This window comes from Panthera leo, chromosome E2 (genome assembly GCF_018350215.1).
Source record: "Panthera leo isolate Ple1 chromosome E2, P.leo_Ple1_pat1.1, whole genome shotgun sequence".
NCBI lineage: Eukaryota > Metazoa > Chordata > Mammalia > Carnivora > Felidae > Panthera > Panthera leo.
Genome location: NC_056693.1, coordinates 49,017,949 through 49,038,210, shown reverse-complemented (window position 1 = coordinate 49,038,210; position 20,262 = coordinate 49,017,949). Strand labels below are relative to the sequence as shown.

At 52.5% G+C, this 20,262-nt stretch overlaps 1 protein-coding gene and 1 long non-coding RNA gene across 5 annotated transcripts in view; one reads left to right on the top strand and one right to left on the bottom strand.

Moving 5' to 3' along the window:
- FA2H (fatty acid 2-hydroxylase) overlaps positions 1 to 20,262 on the top strand; it is a 53,041-nt gene that overhangs the window by 23,458 nt on the left and 9,321 nt on the right. The window contains exons 2-4 of the mRNA XM_042919877.1: positions 2,684 to 2,776; positions 14,390 to 14,532; positions 15,343 to 15,449. Coding sequence (XP_042775811.1) covers positions 2,684 to 2,776; positions 14,390 to 14,532; positions 15,343 to 15,449 — 343 coding nt within the window. The remainder of the gene's footprint in view (positions 1 to 2,683; positions 2,777 to 14,389; positions 14,533 to 15,342; positions 15,450 to 20,262) is intronic.
- LOC122208627 lies at positions 1,674 to 18,476 on the bottom strand. Of its 4 annotated transcripts, none has more exons than XR_006197303.1 (7): positions 18,111 to 18,476; positions 11,680 to 11,801; positions 10,787 to 10,923; positions 7,517 to 7,601; positions 3,217 to 3,402; positions 2,665 to 3,014; positions 1,674 to 2,235 (listed from the first exon to the last, which is right to left on the bottom strand). It is a non-coding gene; the product is annotated as an uncharacterized LOC122208627 (long non-coding RNA). The 4 variants fall into 4 exon arrangements; XR_006197302.1 differs by having other exon boundaries at positions 3,217 to 3,331; XR_006197304.1 differs by lacking the exon at positions 7,517 to 7,601.

Sequence of the window (20,262 nt, the reverse complement as noted above, 5' to 3'; positions counted from 1 at the left end):
TGTGTGCGTCGGATGGCAGTCCCCAAGGGCCGGCGGGAGCTCAGCCCCCCTCATGTTCCACACCAGGGAGGCATGAACGCTGCTGGGTTCTGTGCTGGCCCCATCACATCTGCCTTATACGAGGAACAGCCGGCCAATCCTTACGCTGAGAGACCCTGTTATGTGCTAAGAGGGCCTTGAGGAAAAGCAGATGACAGAGTGCTAGGGTGTTGCATATCCTCAAATAGGTGTGAGCCTCTCAGGTGAAAAGGAGAAAGTGTGCACAGTCCTAGAGGGAAGGAACCAGGAGCGACTCCTGGAAAATCGGAGGCAACCAGTTGGGCAGAAGGAAGACTTTTCCAAGGACTGGAAGTCTCAGAAAACAGTCCAGACTTGAGTGAGCAGAAACACGGGTTGGACACGGCCCAGGGCCGTGAGGGGATGACCCTTTCTTCTGCTTCCGGTTTGTGTCTGCCATTCAGGGATGTGTGAAAAGCGTAGCACAGAAACATTAAATAATACGTGTGCTGACTCCTTCCCTGTTTGGGATGGGCGGGCAGGTCCCCAAGACCAGCATTTTGTTTTATTGAGAGGGACCGATGGGGTTGCAGTGAGTAGACGTGGGGGTGCAGAGAAGGGTCAGATTACACAATTTAAGAAAGGATTTGGGGGGTGCCTGGGTGGCTCAGTCGGTTGAGCGTCCGACTTCAGCTCAGGTCACGATCTCGTGGTCCGTGAGTTCGAGCCCCGCGTCAGGCTCTGGGCTGATGGCTCAGAGCCTGGAGCCTGCTTCCGATTCTGTGTCTCCCTCTCTCTCTGCCCCTCCCCTGTTCATACTCTGTCTCTCTCTGTCTCAAAAATAAATAAATGTTAAAAAAAAATTTTAAGAAAGGATTTGGGGTGCCCCAGAGAAAATAACCATCAGGAGGAAGGGAGAATCAATAGCTTGGTGACTGGGGGTGCTCCAGGGTATTTTGAGGGTAGAACAGAACTAGAAGGGATGAGTTTATTATGTGACATTTGTATTGGATATTTAGGGAATTTCATTGTACAATATGCTATGAAATCCACTCTTCTTTGACCTCAAGAGGTCATTCGAGATCCTTTTTTATAATTTTTTAATGTTTATTTTTAAGAGAGAGCAAGTGGGGGAGGGGCAGGGAGAGAGGGAGACAGAGGATATGAAGCAGGCTCTGCACACTCAGCACAGAGCCCAATGGGGGGCTCAAACTCACAAACCGTGAGATCATGACCTGAGCCGAAGTCAGACGCTCAACCAACTGAACCACCCAGGTGCCCCAAGATCCTTTTCTAAGAATTCAAGGGGTGCCTGGGTGGCTCAGTCGGTTAGGCATCTGACTCCTGATTTTGGCTCAGGTCATGATGTCACAGTTCATGAGTTCAAGCCCCGCATCCGGCTCTGTGCTGACCGTGCAGAGCCTCCTTGGGATCTGCTCTCTCTCCCTCTCTCTCTGCCCCACCACTGCGCATGCTCTCTCTAAATAAATAAGTAAATAAACTTTAAAAACATTGAAGGAAGGAAGGAAAGCAAAGAAAGGAAGGGAGAAATAAAGAGAAAAGAGAAAAGAAAAGAAAAGAAAAGAAAAGAAAAGAAAAGAAAAGAAAAGAAAAGAATAGAATTCAGGTATCAGTACGGTGACCCAGACTAAAAACACTGACACATCCACCCCAAGACAGGACCACAGAAGTCTACTTTTACTTGGGTTGATATGGGTTTCCCCAGAGAATGCCAGCTTCGCCGTCACCCCCAGTTTCTCTTGGTTCGTTTGGAAGCAAAAACGTAAGAATTGTGCCAATAGAAACCCCAGAGGGCTGCTTCAGCTCCTCAGTCCTTGCCAAGTACCCTGCTTCCGGGGTCCCCACCACGGTCACCAGCACCACAGTATGCTTTAGTCACGGGGCATCTGAGGGCAGGCCTCCCAGTGGCATTGCTCTCCCCACCTCTCTCCTGCCCTCCCCAGCCTCCTCACCACCACCCCATGACGTCAGGGCCAGCTGCAGCCATGTGACTTTCCTGGTACATTCCACAATTCCATTTCCTTCTGACTTGGCTTCTCTGCGACTTCGATTTCACCTTGAGCCCATCTGGGCACCTCTCTGCCAGTTCTGCCCCATGTACAGCTGCTGACCCACACATGGGAGCTCCTAGAGGGACCGTCTTCTTCTCTGGGCTGCATTTCTTATGGGCATGTGGACCTAGCTGCCCCAGCCTGTGACCCACGGGCTCTGCAATTCCTGGGAAGGGAGGGAGGTGCGGTGGTCACTGGAACGGCACAGTGAGCCTACCAGGTGCCCAGGGTGCCACCCTGTGCCTCCCTCTGCCTGACACCTGCCAGGGACCTAGAGAGAGAGAGAGGCTGGCAGGGACTCCCTTGCCCACAGCATACCCACTGAGGGCTCTAACTTCCTACAGCCTCTCTGCCAGCTTTCTTTCTCTCCCATACCTTTCTGCCTCTTGTTCTTACAGAAATTATTTTTTAAAAGGAGGAGAAAAGTGCGGAGAACAACACAAGTAGCGTCTACCTATTTTCAGATGCACTCGGTGTCCTTGATTTCCGCCCACCCTGCCCCAGCCAGAGGCTCTCGTCGCTGTGGGCTGCCTCGCCTTGGGCTGGCTCCTTGCTCCCTTCCCCCCACTCTCACCCCAGCACCATAGATAACCACCTGTATCTTCTCTCCCCAGGGCTCCGTGGAGAACGGGACTGTGACCTCTGTGAACACTCAGAAGACAGACCCTTTGATGGAGCCAAAGTTCAAAGTGGTGGACTGGGACAAGGTAGCTGGCAGAGGGCAGGGCTGGGAGATGATCGGGGGCTCCTGGGGCCAAGGCGGGAGTGTGTGGAGCCAGAGGCTGTGCGTGTTTGTGACATCCTCCCAGGAGCCTTGAGATGGGGAAGCAGACATTCATAGCGCGAAAGCAAACCGGAGCCGAGGTGGTGGGTGTGGGGAAACTGCGCACACGGGGGTTCTTCGGACCAAACACCCCAGAGGGTGGTCTCCCACAGAGCCTGGGGCTGAGAAGAACACAACGACAAGTTCAGAAGGTCCAGACAAACCCAGCTTGACCAGCCTGCAGGGCAGAGCTGCCCCCAGGCGCTAATAATCACTCTCAGGGGTCACCGGCCCATACAGGGGAGGGGTGGGGGGAGGGGGGAGCCTTGAGGCCCCGGGGGAGACAGCTGGCACCATTTACAACATCCATCCGTGGCACCTGACCTCTCCTGCTGTGATGAAGCGGGTCACACATGCTGGTTTGAGGAATCCTGGATGAGCTGACGGGTCACAGTGGAAGTGGGGTCGTTCAGTGGAACAGGGGTAGAAGCTGTATCACCTGGGAGATCTGGGGGGAACCAGACCTGAGCGCCATTTCCCTCCAACCTGGGTTGTGGAACTGTCCCAAGCCTGGAATAGACACCACCGTGCACATCCATGAATGTCCCCTACCTGTGCTGGACACCAGGGTCAGGAGACAACAGGACAGGCCTCCGCCCCCAAGGAGCACACAACCTGCTGGGGAGGACAGAGCATCCCGGCCAACAGTTATTACAACTTGGAGAGATGTGAGAAGCACACCCAGAGAACATAGGTGGCCAGAGGTGGGGAGGATCCACAAAGCTGCTTGTTTCCTGGGCCCCTTTCAGGAAGGACCCCGGGAACCCGGAGACAGCATCTGTCACATGGGAACTGCCACTGCCTCTGGGGGAGCCCCTCAGCCCATGGCAAAGATGCCCCTTGGGTGTCTTCTCTGGAAGTTTTGGGGGCTTGGACTTGTTCTGCACATGGGTAGGACGGATGGGGAGACAGCCAGCTTGAATGGGACGGGGACCCCGGAAGCTGTGGCGTCAGGGCCTCATCCTGGAAAAAGAGGAGCAGCTGAAGTGGGGGGAAGGGTGTGGGGATGAGGGCAGGCCCAGAGAGTGAGCTGCGGATGTCCAGCTCAGGGCTCAGCGGCTGGGTGGTCTGGAAAGGAGCAGCGAAGAGGGATGCTTGGGGCCCGTGAGCTTGGCCTGGAGGGTTGAGTGTAGGAAAGGCAATAAAGAGAGAGCCAACCAGGACTGGATGGACGTGGGCAGCCCTGTGGCACGGAGGCAAGAGAGAATCAGAGAGAATGATCCTGGAAGGGAGGGGACTGCCAAGGGAGGCTGGCTGCGGACAAGGGGATTCTTTTTTTTTTTTTTTTAAGTTTATTTATTTATTTGAAGAGAAGAGCACGCGAGCGAGAGCCGGGGATGGGCAGAGAGGAAGAGTCACCCCCCCCCCCCCCCCGCCCCACCAAGCAGGCTCCACACTGTCAGCACAGAGCCCAATGCAGGCTCAAACTCACGAACCGAACCATGAACACACAACCCAAGCCAAAGTCTGACGCTTAACAGACTGGGCCACCCCGGCACCCCAGGGGACAAGGGGATCTCGGGTTGCCAGCCCCGCCCTGGGGCAGGGTCCTCTCAGTCTCCCCAGGCTGCAGGTTCAAGGCTGACTCCAGCCGTGTCCCTGTATGTGGCAGGGGGAGGGGAAATCAAGTCCTGTTCCTCCATGTGCCCCGTGCCCCGCTCCCCACCAGCCCTGCTCCCCACCAGAGTGGAAGAGAGGCCTCCCTCCTCCTCCCCTCCCAGGGCCTGCTCCTGGCTCCTGGCAGCCCAGCCTGACTCACCTTCCCTGCCCCTCTGTCATTCTTTCACACACTTTCTCTCTTCCTCCTCCCCCCTCCTCCTGTGTCTCCGGCTGAGAGAGGGCTTGGAGACCTGCCCTGGGAACGGGCCCCAAGCCCCACTGGGAGCGGTGGGGCTCAGCCTGGAGAGCTGGGCTTCCCAGGGAGAGTGAACAGTGCCTGGCTTGCTCTTTCTTATTTTTTTTTTAAGTTTATTTATTTATTTTGAGAGAGAGAGAAAGAAAGAGAGAATGTGAGCTGAGGAGGGGCAGAGAGAGAGAGGGAGAGAGAATCCCAAGCAGGCTCAGCGTTGTCACTGCAGAGACCCACATGGGGCTTAATCTCACAAACCAGGTCGGATCATGACCTGAGCTGACATCAAGAGTCAGATGCTCAGCTGACTGAACCAGGTGCCCGCTTTTCCTTATTTTTGCATTCGTCTACCACAGGTTCAATCCCAGTCCCTTTGGGGGAGTGGAGAGGCTTGGCGAGCCCTTAAGCCCCTGGTCTGATTTAGACCCTACACCTGTTTCTGCCCCAGGCCAGGGGCTTGGGGGCGTCCGTTGGGTCTGGACCTTGAGGAGCTGAGGAGAGAGGCCAACAGGGCAGTAGCTTTGACTCAGCCAGGGTCCCGGGCCTGGCGTGGACTTGGACACCGCTCTTAGGGCAGGACTTGCCAAAGTTAACCCTTCGTGTTTTGCGTTCAAGGGAGCCCCTCTGGGGGGCTGCTAAGGAAGGGCCTGGAAGCTGGAGGACAGAGTGGGCTGTTCTGGAAAGAGTGAGGGGAAACTGAGGTGGGGGTTCCTGGGCAAAGGGCGGAAGGTTCTGAAAGGGCCAGGAAGCAAGCCCAGGGTGCCTCGCCCTGCCTACGGGTGCAATATCGGCTGACTTTCAGGCTCTGCATGGGATTTTACTGGAACAATTTCTAAATCATTCACTGGATCACTCAGTCATGCCCAGCTTCCTTGTGGGATGAGAAACCACACTGTAGCTCCTCACCCTACACTAGCCCCTGCATGTCTCTCCCCGTGTTCTGGACCCCAGCCAGCCTGGAGCTTGTCTCCGTATAGGTGGCCGGAGCCGCCCACTGCTCCTGGCTTCTAGATGCACCTATTTGTTCCACTGCCTCTTTTCACCGCTCGACTGTGTCCATTTCAGTCTCTCTGCACCCCCAGCCTCCTCCACCCTCCCCACTTTGGGGGCCAGCCTCCCAAGAATCAGAACTGGAGGGATTCGAGGGGTTTGCAAAAGTTTCCAGCCCAGATCCCCCCGGGGAAGCGGAGTTAGCCCTGAATTAACGCTTCTTTCATTGAGCTCTTACCAAGCGCCAGATGCCGGGCTGAGCACTTTATATACATTGTCTATTGTCTGATCCAATCATTTGAACACCAGGACAAGATAAGGATTAGAATGATCCTGATTTGGAGCACCTGGGTAGCTCAGTCAGCTAAGCTCTGGCTCTTGATTTCAGCTCAGGTCATGATCTCATGGTTCATGGGTTCGAGCCCTGTGTTGGGCTCTATGCTGACTAGAGCCTGCTTGGGATTCTGTCTTTCTGACTGTCCCTCCCCTACTCATGCTGTGTCTGTCTCTGTCTTTTTTTCTCTCTCTTTCAAAACAAATAAACTTAAAAAAAAAAAAATGATCCTGGTTTTACTAATGAGGAAGAGCTGAGGGCTCCTGTCCCAAGTGACTCTGCTGGTTGGCTCAGTGGCCCTGCCTGTAACCACAGGGCTGTTGAGCCCCCTCCCCTGACCTGTTCCTTCCATGTGTCCTGGGCCCCTTCCACCCTGACAGCTGGCCACGAATAAGACCCTGAGGCCTGTACTGGGGGAGGGGAGGGCAGAAGGGAGGGCGGAGGCTGAGGTATAGTCTTCCTTCCCATCTTGCCTTGAGACAGAAGTGCTCTAGCTCCACAGGCTACCAGGGGGTGAGGCCCACTCTCTTCCCCTAAGAAACCGGTAGAACCATCCATCCAGGTGTGTCACGAATCAATAAGCACTGGGAAGCTCTCTAACCCTAGGTCTATACACACGTCCCCACACACAGGACCCTCGGCATCAGGGGCTGCTCCGGGGTTCCCCTGCGCCTACAAAGATGTTGACGTTGGCTGCATGGGTTAGCTTTTCAGCACACCCGGATATGTCACTGAGAACTGGGGAGAATAGCCCCTGGATCCAGACAAGGGCCCCTTGGCCAGCCCACATCTGGGGAAGGGTCAACCTCAACACTGTGGGTGCAGGCCTGGCTCACCTCCCAGCATTCTGTCCCCTGGTCACCTTGGGTCTCCTTGGGCCTCCTGTCTCACCTTGACCCTCCCCAGGGTAGGTGTCAAGAAAGCCAGGCTGCCCAGAGTGTAGGAAAGGGTATAGAAAGGGTTAAAGAAGAGCCCACCTCGCTTTGGGATGGGGGTGGGGGCAGGGCAGGTCCCCTCTGGGTTCTTCAGCCTTGAGGATTGAGTTCCCATTGGCTTTCTGTATGACATGGCCAAACCTCTCTCCCTGGGGTCTGGCCCTCACCTCCTGCTCCCCAACCACTCTTATCTCTGAACCCTCATGGGGGAAGCCACCACTTCCCCCGGGGTATAGGGTGGAGGTGGGTGGTCCAGACCTGCCTTTGTGGGTTTGAGCTTGTCCAGCTGGGAACCCCTAGTTAGACTGTACAGGACAGGCCTCCAGCCACCCCATAAGGCCTCCTTTGGGCCCCTCAAAGCCTCTGTGCTGACGAATTCACAGTCACGGTGGCGCCTAGCCAGCTGATAGGAGGCCTCCTGGCCCTTTGAGACCTCGGGCTGTGGAGCTGTGCTGGCTTGGGCGCATGTCCCCCCTGCAGCATATACCACTGAGCATCTGACCTCAGTCTCCTCACCTGTAAAATGGGACCATGTCAGGCTCCAGTTCTCAAAATCGCAACTTATGTAGGATAACGGACATGAAGTCTGAGCCCAGGGGACCTGTGACAAGGATAAAGGAACAGTGGCCAGGATTCTTGTAGAGCTTCTAGCCCTCACTCCCCTCCCCACTGGCCACTGCTGGTTAGAAGCCCATCCTCCACCTTTCTGGCTCAGAAGCCATCCCTGGAGCTATGAGCTCAGCAGCTCTGCGGTTTGGGTGGACATTTCTTTAAACAATTGCCTTAGGTTATGGCTGCGGGAGGAGCTGCTGGCACAGAGCTGCTGTCCCCTTTCCCCACATGTGCCCTGTCCGGGGAAGAGCAGATTCCCAGTTTGCCACTCCTGAGCTGGGGCTGGCCCTCAGAAGAGTTCTGTGCCAGCAGACCCCTGTGCCGCCTGGCGGGGAGGGGGATCTGGGGAGCAGAGAAGGCTCCCTTCCAACCCTGGCAGCATGCAAACCCTTCCAGGCTCCCTCTGGGCAGCAGGCTGCCCTTTCCCCCTGCAGGCCTTGCTGCAGCTGCATTCCAGACATAGCCCGGGAGAGCCCTCCCCCACCCTTGGGTCAAGGGCAGAGCCGGGTGGGGGAGGGGCGTAGGACTCTGGGCCAAATTTATCCCCATTTACATGTGTTTTCCGGGGCCCAGCCTGTAGCTCAGGATTTTTGAGTTCATTAAATGACCACCCCCCTCCCCAACAAACAGTTTCTGGATACATCCTCACCCTCACCCATGCCGTCAGTTTTAGCTGGGCACCCCTGAGTGAATGACTTACTGTCTCTGAGCATCAGGTGCCGCATTTGAAAAAGGAGGATTTGTTATTGAGAAGGTTGCTATGGAAACCCCCAGATGCCTGGGAACTGGAAGTGTGGTCAGTGGTCTGTTCCCCCCTCCTTTCCCCACTCAGGACCAGACAAAGGCTGCAGATCTTTTTCCTTGTAGTTCCTTGTTTCGCAGAGCCCCAGGACATAGAGGTGGGGAGGGGCCAGGACCTGGGGCCAGCTTGGAAGGGGAAGGAAGAGAGCCATTTGTATGGGAGGATTAAGGGTCCTCAGCCGGGGAGAAGAGGAAGTGAAATTTACTTTGAGACCCTTCCCATCTCCCCGGATTCGGAGCTCTCCTCTACCATCCTCCCTTCTCAAGACCAGTTCCCAGCCAGCTGCCATGTTGGAAATGACCCAGTAAGTGAGAGGTGTTGGACGCATTAGCATCCAGCTGACACTTTCTCGGGCAGGGTTTGGGGCTGGAAGAGAATTGAGAAAAGACACCCTGTCAGTGCATGTGTATCTAACTGAAGGTTGAGCATATGGTGAATGTCCCAGCTCCTAGGAGATTGTGTGGAGGGAAGGGGGGTGGTGGGGTCACCCCTGCCCCAGGACCAGCCGGTCCCATCTCAAGAGTCACTTGTACCCTCTGGGCCACAATGCCCTGACCCATAAAATGGGGAGGAGGGCAGAGGGCCTGGATTTCTATACTTGCATGGAAGGCTCAATTTACTTCCCCTGGAATAGTGGCTAATGCTCCAGTAGTGGAAATACAGGTGTTGGCTATTGAGGACTGAGGGGGATGTTTGCAGAGGGGAAAATGAGCCTCCTTGGGATTCTTTCAGGGCAGTACCTCAGCCCCCAGAGTGACATGGCCCTCCCTGGCACCAAGGAGGGCTCCCTCACAGAAATGTACTGTGGGCTATACATGGAGCCAGGTTTGAGGTCCTCCAAGGCCAGTGATCAGGTCGGAGGCAGCCTTGTGACCAATTCTAGATAGCAAGTCTTCCATTCATACATGGCCAGTACCCACTGGTCTACCCAGGAAGGAACCAAAGTCATGTCCAAAGACCAGGTGGGCCACAGGACATCAAACAAAAGATGCCCATGTTGGGGGGGGGGGTGCTGAGGGAGCTGGCCCTATCTACCCCACCTGTAAACAACCAGCTCTGCACACCTGCTCTGTCCTTTTGTTCTGTTCCCTTTGCAATGGGGTATAAGATTCAGGCTAGATTCCCAGCTTGCTGCTCACCTAGACATTCTTCCTGTGTCTCAACTGAATTAAGCTTATAAATCCTATGCTGTTTTCTACTCACTTTATGAAATAAGGGCAAAATGGATCAACAGGCAAAAATTTGCCCAAACCACTGCTAGGCTGAGAGAGAGGCCTGCCTGGCCATACCCTTGTGTTATATATAGCTAGAAACGTTCATTGTCTAAGGTAGCTAAGTCTGAACTAAGTGTACAGGCATAGAGTGTTGTGTGTAACATGCAAAAATGGAACATATAAAATCCAGGGGGTTCGTTCAAGATAGATGGTGATAGGGGCACCTGGGTGGTTCAGTCGGTTGAGCGTCTGACTTCAGCTCAGGTCATGATCTCACGCTCCATGAGTTCGAGCCCCGCGTCGGGCTCTGTGCTGACAGCTCAGAGCCTGGAGCCCGCTTCAGATTCTGTGTCTCCCCCTCTTTCTACCCCTCCCCTGCTCATGCTCGGTCTCTCTCTGTCTCAAAAACAAACACATTAAAAAAAAAATAAAAAAAAAAAAGATAGATGGTGATAGGTTAAATATGCATATTATCATCCTTAGAGCATAGCTGGAGGAAAAATACAAAAACATAGCTAAAAAGCCAATAGAGATTATAATATAGCATATTTTTAAATACTTGATTAATGCAAACAAGACAAGAAAGAAAAGTGGAAGAGACAAATAGAAAACAAGGTAGTAAAGAAGGTAGTAGACCTACCCCAGCATTAAATGTAAATAGACCAAACACTCCAATTACGAGGCAGAGATTGTCTGACTAGATAAAAAAGTAAGACCCAACTGTATGCTGTCTGCAAGAGATGCTCTTTAAATGTAAAGACAAATGCAAGAGGAAAGTAAAAGGGTAGGAAAAGATAGACCGTACAAACACCAAGCATAAAAAAGCCCAGTGCGACTCTATTAAAATCGGACGAAGTGGGCTTTGGATAAAAGTATCACCAGGGACCAAAATGGCCATTTCCCAATGATAAAGGAGCCAACTCATCAAAAAGATGTAACTGGGCAACCCTGGGCAAGTTACCCACCTTCGTTTCCCATCTGCAAAATAACAATAATAATAGTAGCTACCTAGTTAGGGGTATGGCAAGGGTCAAATTATTTAATTCACGTAAGATGTTTAGAACCGTGCTTGGTACATGATGAATATGCAGATGACAAATGCCCTGTGAATGTTAGTTCTAAGGTTATTGCAACTGGGACAAAGCCTCGAGCTCTCACCATGACCCCGGCTTAGCTTCCTCTGAGGTGGGGCTCTGAAGGTGCTGCAAGATAAGGTGTAAACAAAGGCCACTAGCTGGTTCCTCCAGTTCTTTTTCCTGGTGGCGATGGTGCTGTGTATGTGCGTGTGTAGAGACCTAAGGCAGAGGAATGGAAGGAATGAGACAGTGTGTACCCAATGAATCTATCTGCTGCTAGAACCAAGGGAGAAAGTCAAGGAGACTTGGGGACTGGGGCCAGGAAGGGAGCTGGGGCCAGGTGAGGTTTGGGTGATCGCCAGGTATAACTGGTGCTGGATGGATGGCTCCAGGCTGACATGAGTCATCTTCTAGCCTGAGAAGCAGGAAGGCAGCCACCACCTGGGAATCACCAAGTTCACATGGCAGGAACCACAGAGATTCGGGGCCTTTCCTCCCTGGTCACAGGCACAGAAAGAATGCCCAGTGAATTCCCTGTTGGCCCAGAGGCCCCTAAACCCTGCTCCAAGGCTGTGATAATGGGGCTAGTTTCGCCTCTGGCAGGGCTGGGATCTACTGAAGCCACACCAGCTTTGGCACGGAGGCCTGTGCAAGGATGACGTTCCAGCCAGGGACGTGGGAAAGCAGGTCTCTGAACCACTGTTGACTCCTTGTCCCAGGCACGAGTGCTCTTCCTCCACGTACACACTCTTACTTTCCTGACACTGCCTAACTCCCTTATTTTGGACATTTATTGACACCCACCATGCACTGGACACATCTGACCCCCTCTCCTATTGTGGGTGGAAGGTCAGGGCACACCCAGCCTTACAGATGCCAGAGCCTAGGAGCTCCAAGAGGTAAAGGCACTTGCCCACGGCTGATACATGGCTGGCTTTGAAAGTGGTCTCTCACTACAAGTTCATTGTTCTTTACCGGTTGTGGTTTACTGATTTGCGCCCAAATTAATCTTCTTCAATATGCGGACTCCTCAGAAACCTTCAAGGGCTTTGCGTTTCCTAGAGCTGCAGCTTCCGGGCTTTTTTGATCTTGCATCCCTATGAGTAGAACATTTAGAGCACCTTGTCCATTACATGTCCATTTTAATTATCTCTAAATTATTTGCATGTGCTCATGTACTCTTGTATTAGAAAATATCCATACATGGTTTAAAGATGAGATAAATGTGTCACAAACAGAAAGAGTCTCTAAAATTTTCTCCCTGCATCTGTGGACCAGCCTTGAGTACCCCTAGGGGATGCATACACCCCCACCCTGGAGACAGTTGGCCTGGAGGATAAAGTACCAACTCCTGGGCCTGGTACTGGGTGTTCTGTCATCTAAGACCATCAACAGATTTCTTCCTACTGCCCTGCAGACTAGTGTCAAAATAACAGGCCACAGTCTCAACTCCATAGAGTTGACCTCCATAGGTCATAATCTCAACTCCATATCTCCTCCTGCACCCTTCCCCTCTTCTTTCCAAGTCTTCCATGCTTTGTGGGCTCTAACCCAAACCCTAGGTTTTCTGCAAGGCCTTTCTCCTACCCTGGACCCAGGCGTTGGTGCCAATCATTCTGCCTTCTAATCTCAGTCTGCTTGCATCACCACTAAACTATCTCACCTGGTGTGTTTGTTGTTGTTGTTGTTATTGTTTTTTAGAAAGTTTTACATTTATTTATTCTTGAGATACAGAGAGAGGCAGATCCCAAGTGGGGGAGGGGCAGAGAGAGAAGGAGACAGAGAATCCGAAGCAGGCTCCAGGCTCCGAGCAAGCGGTCAGCACAGAGCCTGATGTGGGGCTCGAACCCACAAACCGTGAGATCATGACCTGAACCAAAGTCAGACGTTTAACTGACTGAGCCACCCAGGCGCCCCTCCCCTGGCGTGTTTTAGCTTGCTGAACACTTTATGCAGGTATCATTACTTCCATCTCATAGCTGGGAAAACTGAGGCTCAGAGAAGTCAAGTAATTTGCCTAAGGTCACACAGTAAGTGATGGAGGCAGGAATTGCACCTAGGCCTGACTCTACAGTCAACTCCAATTAAGCAGTAAGCTATATAAAGCAAAGATGGTCTCTTACATTTCCATTTCTTTTTCCCAGCTGCTTGCATAAAAATATACACATATATGAAATATCAAGCAAATTTTTGAATGAATAATAGTTTGAATGGGTGAATGAATGAATCATCCAGACCAATATCAAGAAGAAAGCCCATGGTAAAAGGGAAAAGGCCTATTTTATTGCTACTACAGTTTTTTTTTTTTAATTTTTAAGTGTTTATTTTTGAGAGAGAGAGATTGCTACTACAGTTTCTTTTTTAATTTTTAAATGTTTATTTTTGAGAGAGAGAGAGAGAGAGAAAGAGAGAGAGAGAGAGAGAGAACGAGTGGGGGAGGGGCAGAAAGAGAGGGAGACACAGAATCCAAAGTAGGCTCCAGGCTCTGAGCTATAAGCACAGATCCCGACATGAGGCTCAAATTCACAAACCACGAGATCATGACCTGAGCTGAAGTCGGACGCTTAACCGAGTGAGCCACCCTGGTGCCCCACTAATATAGTTTTTTTGCTTTTTATTGTTTTTGTTTTCATTTTTGCAGGGGCCAAATAATTTATTTTCTCTAGCTAACTTCATAAAATTGCAGACTTAATATGCCTATCATAGACTTTTTTTCCCATTCGTATCTAAAGTAAGTCCATGCCCACGACCTGGCCATGGGTTTGAGGGACTAAAGCTAGATGTGGAAGGCAAGTCATGCATCACTTGCTACAACGTCACATCAAGTGTTCATGCTCAAAATGTGCAAAGAAATAAAAATTACAGCGGAGAAGAGCAAAGATGTACGGAAAGCTTAGGGTCTCTCTCCTACCAAAATCTCATCGCAACTTCCGGCTTCAGCACTGCTGTGCTATCAGAAAAGACCTGTGTCGGCTGCCAGCCATGACCTTCAAAACGGTGTCCAACAGCCTTCACTCTGTGTGAGGTTTACTGGGTTGCTGACCATAAAGGCTCCACGCCACTCTTGTCCCAATCGGATACAGAGCTCCAAAGTTAACACTGGAGAATTCCAACAGCGCATCACCTCCAATTCATCAACATGCAGGCCTGGATTCTAAACATGCCTATACGATGCAGACGTGGACCCCCACAGCTGTGTCCTCAGATTGATGCTGCACCTTTTGCCCCACCTTCAGCCGAGAGAGCAGGCCTGTTGTCTGAGGCTTCTGTACCTAAAGGGTCCTGGGCGAGACTTCAGTCTTCGGGTGTGGTTGAATCCGGGTCCTCGGGTGTCATGACCCAGATTCAGTGTCTCTAGCTCCTAGGTTGGCCATCCTCTGTGTTGACCAAGTCTTCTAGCAACTCCAGGGTTGTGCTGTGCCAGCTTAGCAACCCCAGCAGGAAGAAAGGGTGTCTGACAGCTCATTGCACCGGCTTAGGTCATGGACCTGTCCTGGGTCCCGTTTCTGTGACTGGAAGGCTGAGATGAGTGTCTTGGTCAGTTCTAGGATCACTGAAGTGGAGGGGTGGGTACAGATCATGTGAGCTTAGGTGGGGGATGGAGACTGGGATATTGTACCAGAAAATGGGAGAGTGAATGTGCACAGGTGTGAATATCAAGTCCACTTGACTTTGTCTCTTGCAGGATTTGGTAGACTGGCGGAAGCCCCTGCTGTGGCAGGTAGGCCACTTGGGAGAGAAGTATGACGAGTGGGTCCACCAGCCAGTGACCAGGCCCATCCGCCTCTTCCACTCCGACCTCATCGAGGCCCTCTCCAAGACTGCCTGGTGAGCCCTGCTCTGGGCCCATGGTGGGGCTGTCCTTCTCTCCTGCTGCCGCCAGTCGGATACAGAAGGGGAAGGGACAGTTGGGTCCCTCTCCAGAGCCCAGAGCTGTAGTGTAAACTCTTGGGATAGTGGAACGTGCCATAGATACAATCCATTCCTATGCTTGGTTTATCCATTGAGTGAGTGGCAACCTAACATGTAGCCAGAAGCCACTTTAAATGTCACCTCATTCTTTTTTTTTTGAGTTTATGTATTTATTTTAAGAGAGAGCATGAGTGGAGGAGGGGCATAGCGAGGGGGAGAGAGAATCCCAAGCAGGCTTCATGCTAAGCCCAACACCACGATTGATCCCACAACCGTGAGATCATGACCTGAGCTGAAATTGAGTCAGATGCTTAACCAACTGAGCCACCCAGGCTCAATAGAACAGCCACCCCTGTTCTATTCCAGACTCTTAGGAGGGTTTTCCAGCCTGGAAAGCCCATGGGAACAATTTTGCCTGCAATTGGCTTCTTTGCCACAAGAGGTCGGCATCAATCCAGCGGCACAGAGTCTAGCCACAGGGATGCAATTCTTTTCTGCCAGTAACTCACTTCAGAGACAGAAGGAGATAGACTTACAGCCTCTCTCTTCTTTTCTTCTCCCCATCCCCAAAGCAGTGTCCCTTTGGCTCTATGTCTCCATATGCTTTCCGCACATGCTTTGGTATCATTTACTCCTTCCTCTAGTTGAGCGATGCGTCTCTGGGGAAGCTGAACCCTGTCGAGCCCCTATGCATGTATTTTTCTCACCCTGAGGATCCTCCTGCAGGTACTCTGTCCCCCTCATCTGGATACCCCTGGTGCTGTACCTCAGCTGGTCCTACTACCGAACCTTTGCCCAGGGCAACGTTCGACTCTTTGCTTCCTTCTCCACAGGTAATGTTGGTTCCTTCCTGATTTGCTCCCCTGGGTCCTGGAGGCAGGAAATTTCAGTGGTGTCTCTAGTCCTGAATTTTGAATAACACAGAACCCCAAACCACCTCACAAACATTTGTAAATGAGACCTATCTGTAGCAATAGACAAAGAAAACTGTAAGGCTCCCCCGACTGCAGCCCCACATGGATAAAAACAACAACAACAACAACAACAACAACAACACGTGAGCAGAAACTAAACGAAATTATTTCATCAGGAGGCGTAGCAATGAAGGAGAGGGCTTCTTGCTGAGTGTAATACTAGAAAATGTATGACTTGGGACTGTCAAAGAAACCAAAATGAAATCATTTCACTAGATGCACAGCTGAGAGCTTAACTCAAAGTGGCCCACTGAACACAGCACAGATTAGAACCTGGGAGAGAAAGATCTGGAAGCGTCCTACGCTGTCTCCTGAGCAAAAGCTCATGCAACAGAACCCCTGACTTGGAGTACGAACCCCACTAACCACTATTGGGCGCTTACCACGTGTCAGGTTCCAGGGACCACCTCACTTAACCCTCCCAGCATCCCCATGAGAAAGGTACTATCATCATGCCCTTTTAGAGACAAGGACATAATGCCTCAGAAAAGTCAAGTGAGGATTCAGGGTCACATGGCTAGAATGTGAATGTCGGGTGCCCCCCAGCTTTGAGGATCAGGGGACAGATGGAAGGGCCGATGTGGGGCAACTTCCAAAGAGCCTATGTGACTGAGTCTCTAAGGTTTGGGGGTGGCCACTTCTGCCCGCTGCCTCCCAAGCTTACCGCCTACCTGTGCCCCCAGAAACATACCACCTGCACAGATGGTCCCGTGTCCTGGCACAGCCTGCCTCAGGGAGGTGCTAGCCCCTGGTGGGTGGCTTGGACCCAGGCAAGGTTAGGGGACAGGCAGGGGAGGGGTGCCAGGAGCGGGTGAGGCGGGCTTTCCTCTCCTGATCCCACGTCTCCCATTCCTGACTGTGTGCCTTCAGAGCCTCCCTCTCTCTGCCGGACGCAGGCTCCTTCTCCCCACGCTCCAATGTCCCTTCCCAGCCCACCTTTGCGGGGTGGGGGACAAGTTGAGGGCCTGAATGGCTTAGGTGAGAGGGGCCCTGGCCACAGCGATGGGAGCCTCTGTTTTCCCACCTGGCCCAGGTTGGGATGGGGGATGAACAAGTGCAGGAAGTCCCCCTGAGCCCCAAACTGCTCCCGGTCACCAAGGGTTAATATGCACGCCCCCACATGCCAAGGTTACCCTTTTCTGCCCACACTGAATAGCTCAGGCACAGCACAAGGCTTGTTGCTCAGAAGGCCTGCTCGCTGAATCGCCCACTGTCCACCCGGCGCTCCCCTAACAATCACCAACAGTGGCTGGGCCGCCGGGGCTGGCAGCCGGAGGGGGAAGGGGATGCCAGAGCTTTGGCCCGGGTCCCTCTGCAGGAGCCCTCCAGAGATGCCACTCGGTACCAGCTCCGGCCGGATGGGCCGACAGGGGTGATGCTGGGGTGAGGGGGCGGGCAGAGACTTGACCTATAGGAGGGGACTCTTCTGCGTGGCAGGGAGGGTGACCTGGGGGCTTGGCCTGAACGCAGACCTCTGCAGAGCGCTGAAATGCGCTAATAGAGGCCCAGTGTAGAGTCTGTGACCGTGATGCCAGTGATGATGGCGTGAGAGAGATGTGTCCACATCCCTCCCTCCTCCCCAAGCTCGTCAGGCAAGGCATGGGCGCCAGCAGAGAAACTAAGAGCCAGCGAAGTGAGGCAGGGGGGTGCTCAGCAGGGTCCCGGTGCAGCTGGTGGACAGAGGGCGCTGGAATAGAGGCAGAGGACTCGGGAGGCCGAGAGGCAGTGGAAGCTGAACGGAGACACCAGTGCGATGCTGAGATGCCTAGATGCGTGAATGAGAATGCTCTGAAAGGCAGAGGGGTTCTGGAAACTTAGGATGGCCCCTAGAGCAGTTCCTGGGAGCAGATGAGAGGGAGTGCTGAGCCAGAACCATTGCCCAGCGGCACCCCAGGTGGCGCTGCAGGCCTCCAACGGGCTCTGTTGTGGGAGTCCGAGCCAAGGTCAAGACCAAAGTCTGTGGCCACAGAATGTTCCTGTGTGTCCAGTCCTCTCCCTGCTGATGGGAAAGCTGAGCACCGAGGTGGGGCTCCTGCACTCTGGGCAGGGGGAGGCAGGGGGCTGGGGAACTTCTTCAACCAGGGACCCTCCAGAACTCTACAAGGAGAATCAAGAGAAGATGGGCACAGTAGGACCACAAGTTAGAACTTAGATGTATTTTGCCTCATATTTAAATGTGAATGGTCCCATTTAAAAATTATAGTAGCTAAATAAATAAATAAATATTATAGTAGCTACTTATTATATATGAGGAGCATTATATTATCAGTATTACTATCTGAAAATATATTATTCTTACTGTGTATTATCTATACTTATATAATTAGGTGGTCTATTCCCTCCATCCTAACAACAGCCTTTCACAATGCGTAGGATATTTTACTGTTGAGAAAACACCGAGGTAGGTGGTACAGAGCTAGGATTTGAACCCACGTCTGCAAAGCCAAAGGCCAAAACCAGCGTGTTTTGAAGGACCCCAAAGGTGTCAGGACCTCCCTAGAAGCAGGGTTCCTCACCTACCAGAGCAGCTCAGCCAAGGTCAGGCAGCCACTCGCACAGAGCTGTTAGGGAAGCATCTTGTACCAGATGTGGACGTGGCCTAGGTTGATGTCCGGATGAATTGCCACCCACTGAGCCCACCACAGTGGGACAGTAACCTGCAGAGCTGCAGGTCAGGAACTGTAGAGAGGAGGAAGCCAGCCTCCTCTCAGTGCCAGTTCTTAGGGATCTGGCTCTAAATTACCACTCTGTGGCTGGTAGGCCCTGTGTGGGGAGGGGTTTTAGAAAGCCACTGCTCCCTCCCCACTGAGCCAACAGTCATCACTACAGTCCCATTTGAGAAGCTTTCAAGCCAAGGTCATGATTATTGCCCACCCTTCCCCCCACCCTCAGCTCAGCCTGGTACAAAAGGTCAGGTTCACCTTGGTCTTTCATTGTTTTGTCAGAATGGGGCTGGGCCTAGATTCTGTTCCAAACAGCTAGAAGCTCACCTCCTCCTCCCTGCCTTCCTGGGCTTTCTTCCTTCCTCAGCAGCCACCTGTGGCCATCCACACTTCCTTCAACAGAACCCGAAGCTGCCTTCCTCTAGGCCCAGTTCCACCCTTAGAATGACACAGATCAGACCTCACCTGGGTACAGCCCTTCGGAGGGGCTTGCTTCCAACCACCCATCTCTCAAGTATCCAAGCACCTGCTGTGTGAAGCCCTGGAGATATCAAATGAAAGGCCTCCCTTGCCATAAAATGGGGACCAATGATAAAACCCGCAAGCCAGGGTGCAGCATGGTAGCTGTGATAGGATATGAAGGGTGGGGCAGGAGCTTCAAAACCAGCCCTAGTGGGGATGAGGGGCGTCCGCGGAGGCTTTTCGCAGGAGACACATGGGCTGAATCTCCGAGGATAAGGGAGCAGGGAGGGAATCCCAGTAAAGAAAATATGAACAAAATTAGGGATAAGATGGGGAGGTGGGAGGATGTGGTACATCTAAGGAGCCACACATGCTTTGGTTTGGTCCCACTACCAGGCAACATGGAACCGAGGCGGGATGTGGCTGGCTGGGCGGGTCTCAAGGGACTCTGAGTGCCTCGTTGGGTGTTTGCACTTTACCTAAAGGTAACGAGGCGCCGTGGAAGGGTTGGAACATGCACGGAGGCAGGGGACTGGGATGGGAGGCAGATGCCGTCACTGGGCAAGAAGTAATAAGGTAGTAGGGGATTAAGAGCAAAGAATCAACCAGAGAGAGATTTTTTTTTTTAATTGAGATGAGATTCACATAACAAAATTAACCATTTCACAGCGAGCAATTCAGTGCCATTTAGTACATCCACAACATCGTGCAACTGCCACCTCTGTCTAGTTCCAGAACATTCTCATCACCCCAAAAGGAAATCCCATTGCTCTCCATTTCCCACTCCCCAAGCCCTTGGCAACCACCACATCTACCTTCTGTCTCTACACATTTGCCACTTCTAGACATTCCATACAAATGGAAACATACAGAATATGGATTTTTGTGTCTGGCTTCTTTTGCTTTGCCAAGACATGTTAAAGAGGGGGAGCCTACAGGTGCCTGGATGGATGCGAGAGAAAGGGATAAGTTAAGCCTTTGGTCACATGTGGATACTGGTGCCTCTGGCAGAGGAAAGAACCCAAGAGGAGCATCGTGGGGTGATAGGATGGGCACGAAGAAGAGGAAGAAGATTGGTCTCGTCTGGCCACTGTTGACTTTGGGGGCCTGTGGACAGCCATGTGGAGGTTCCCCTGTAGTAAGTGGCTGTCTGGGGCTGGGGTGAAGTGTGGGTCTGGGGTGGGGGGTAGTCAGCCTGTGGGTGTGGCCACCTTCCCACATCGAGCAGGGAGTATGGGAGAGTGGAGCAGGAAGGCTTTGACGCTGGGGACTGAGGCAGCATTTCCATGATGGAACCTGACAAGGGGCATCTAGGGAAGAGGAGAAAAGCCAAGCTGTGTATTCTAACCATACTGGTCGTAGATCCTTCGAGATATTCTGAGAAGCTGTGGACTCGCTTTCCTGAAAAATCGTACAAAGAGGCATCATTTGGGTTACCATTTCAGGAGTTTCACAGACACCCTGGAATCCAACTGAGGACTCTGGGTGTTCAAGAACCTCAGGTTAGGAACTCGTGGGGGCTCCAGATTCAAGAAGAGACTGGTCAC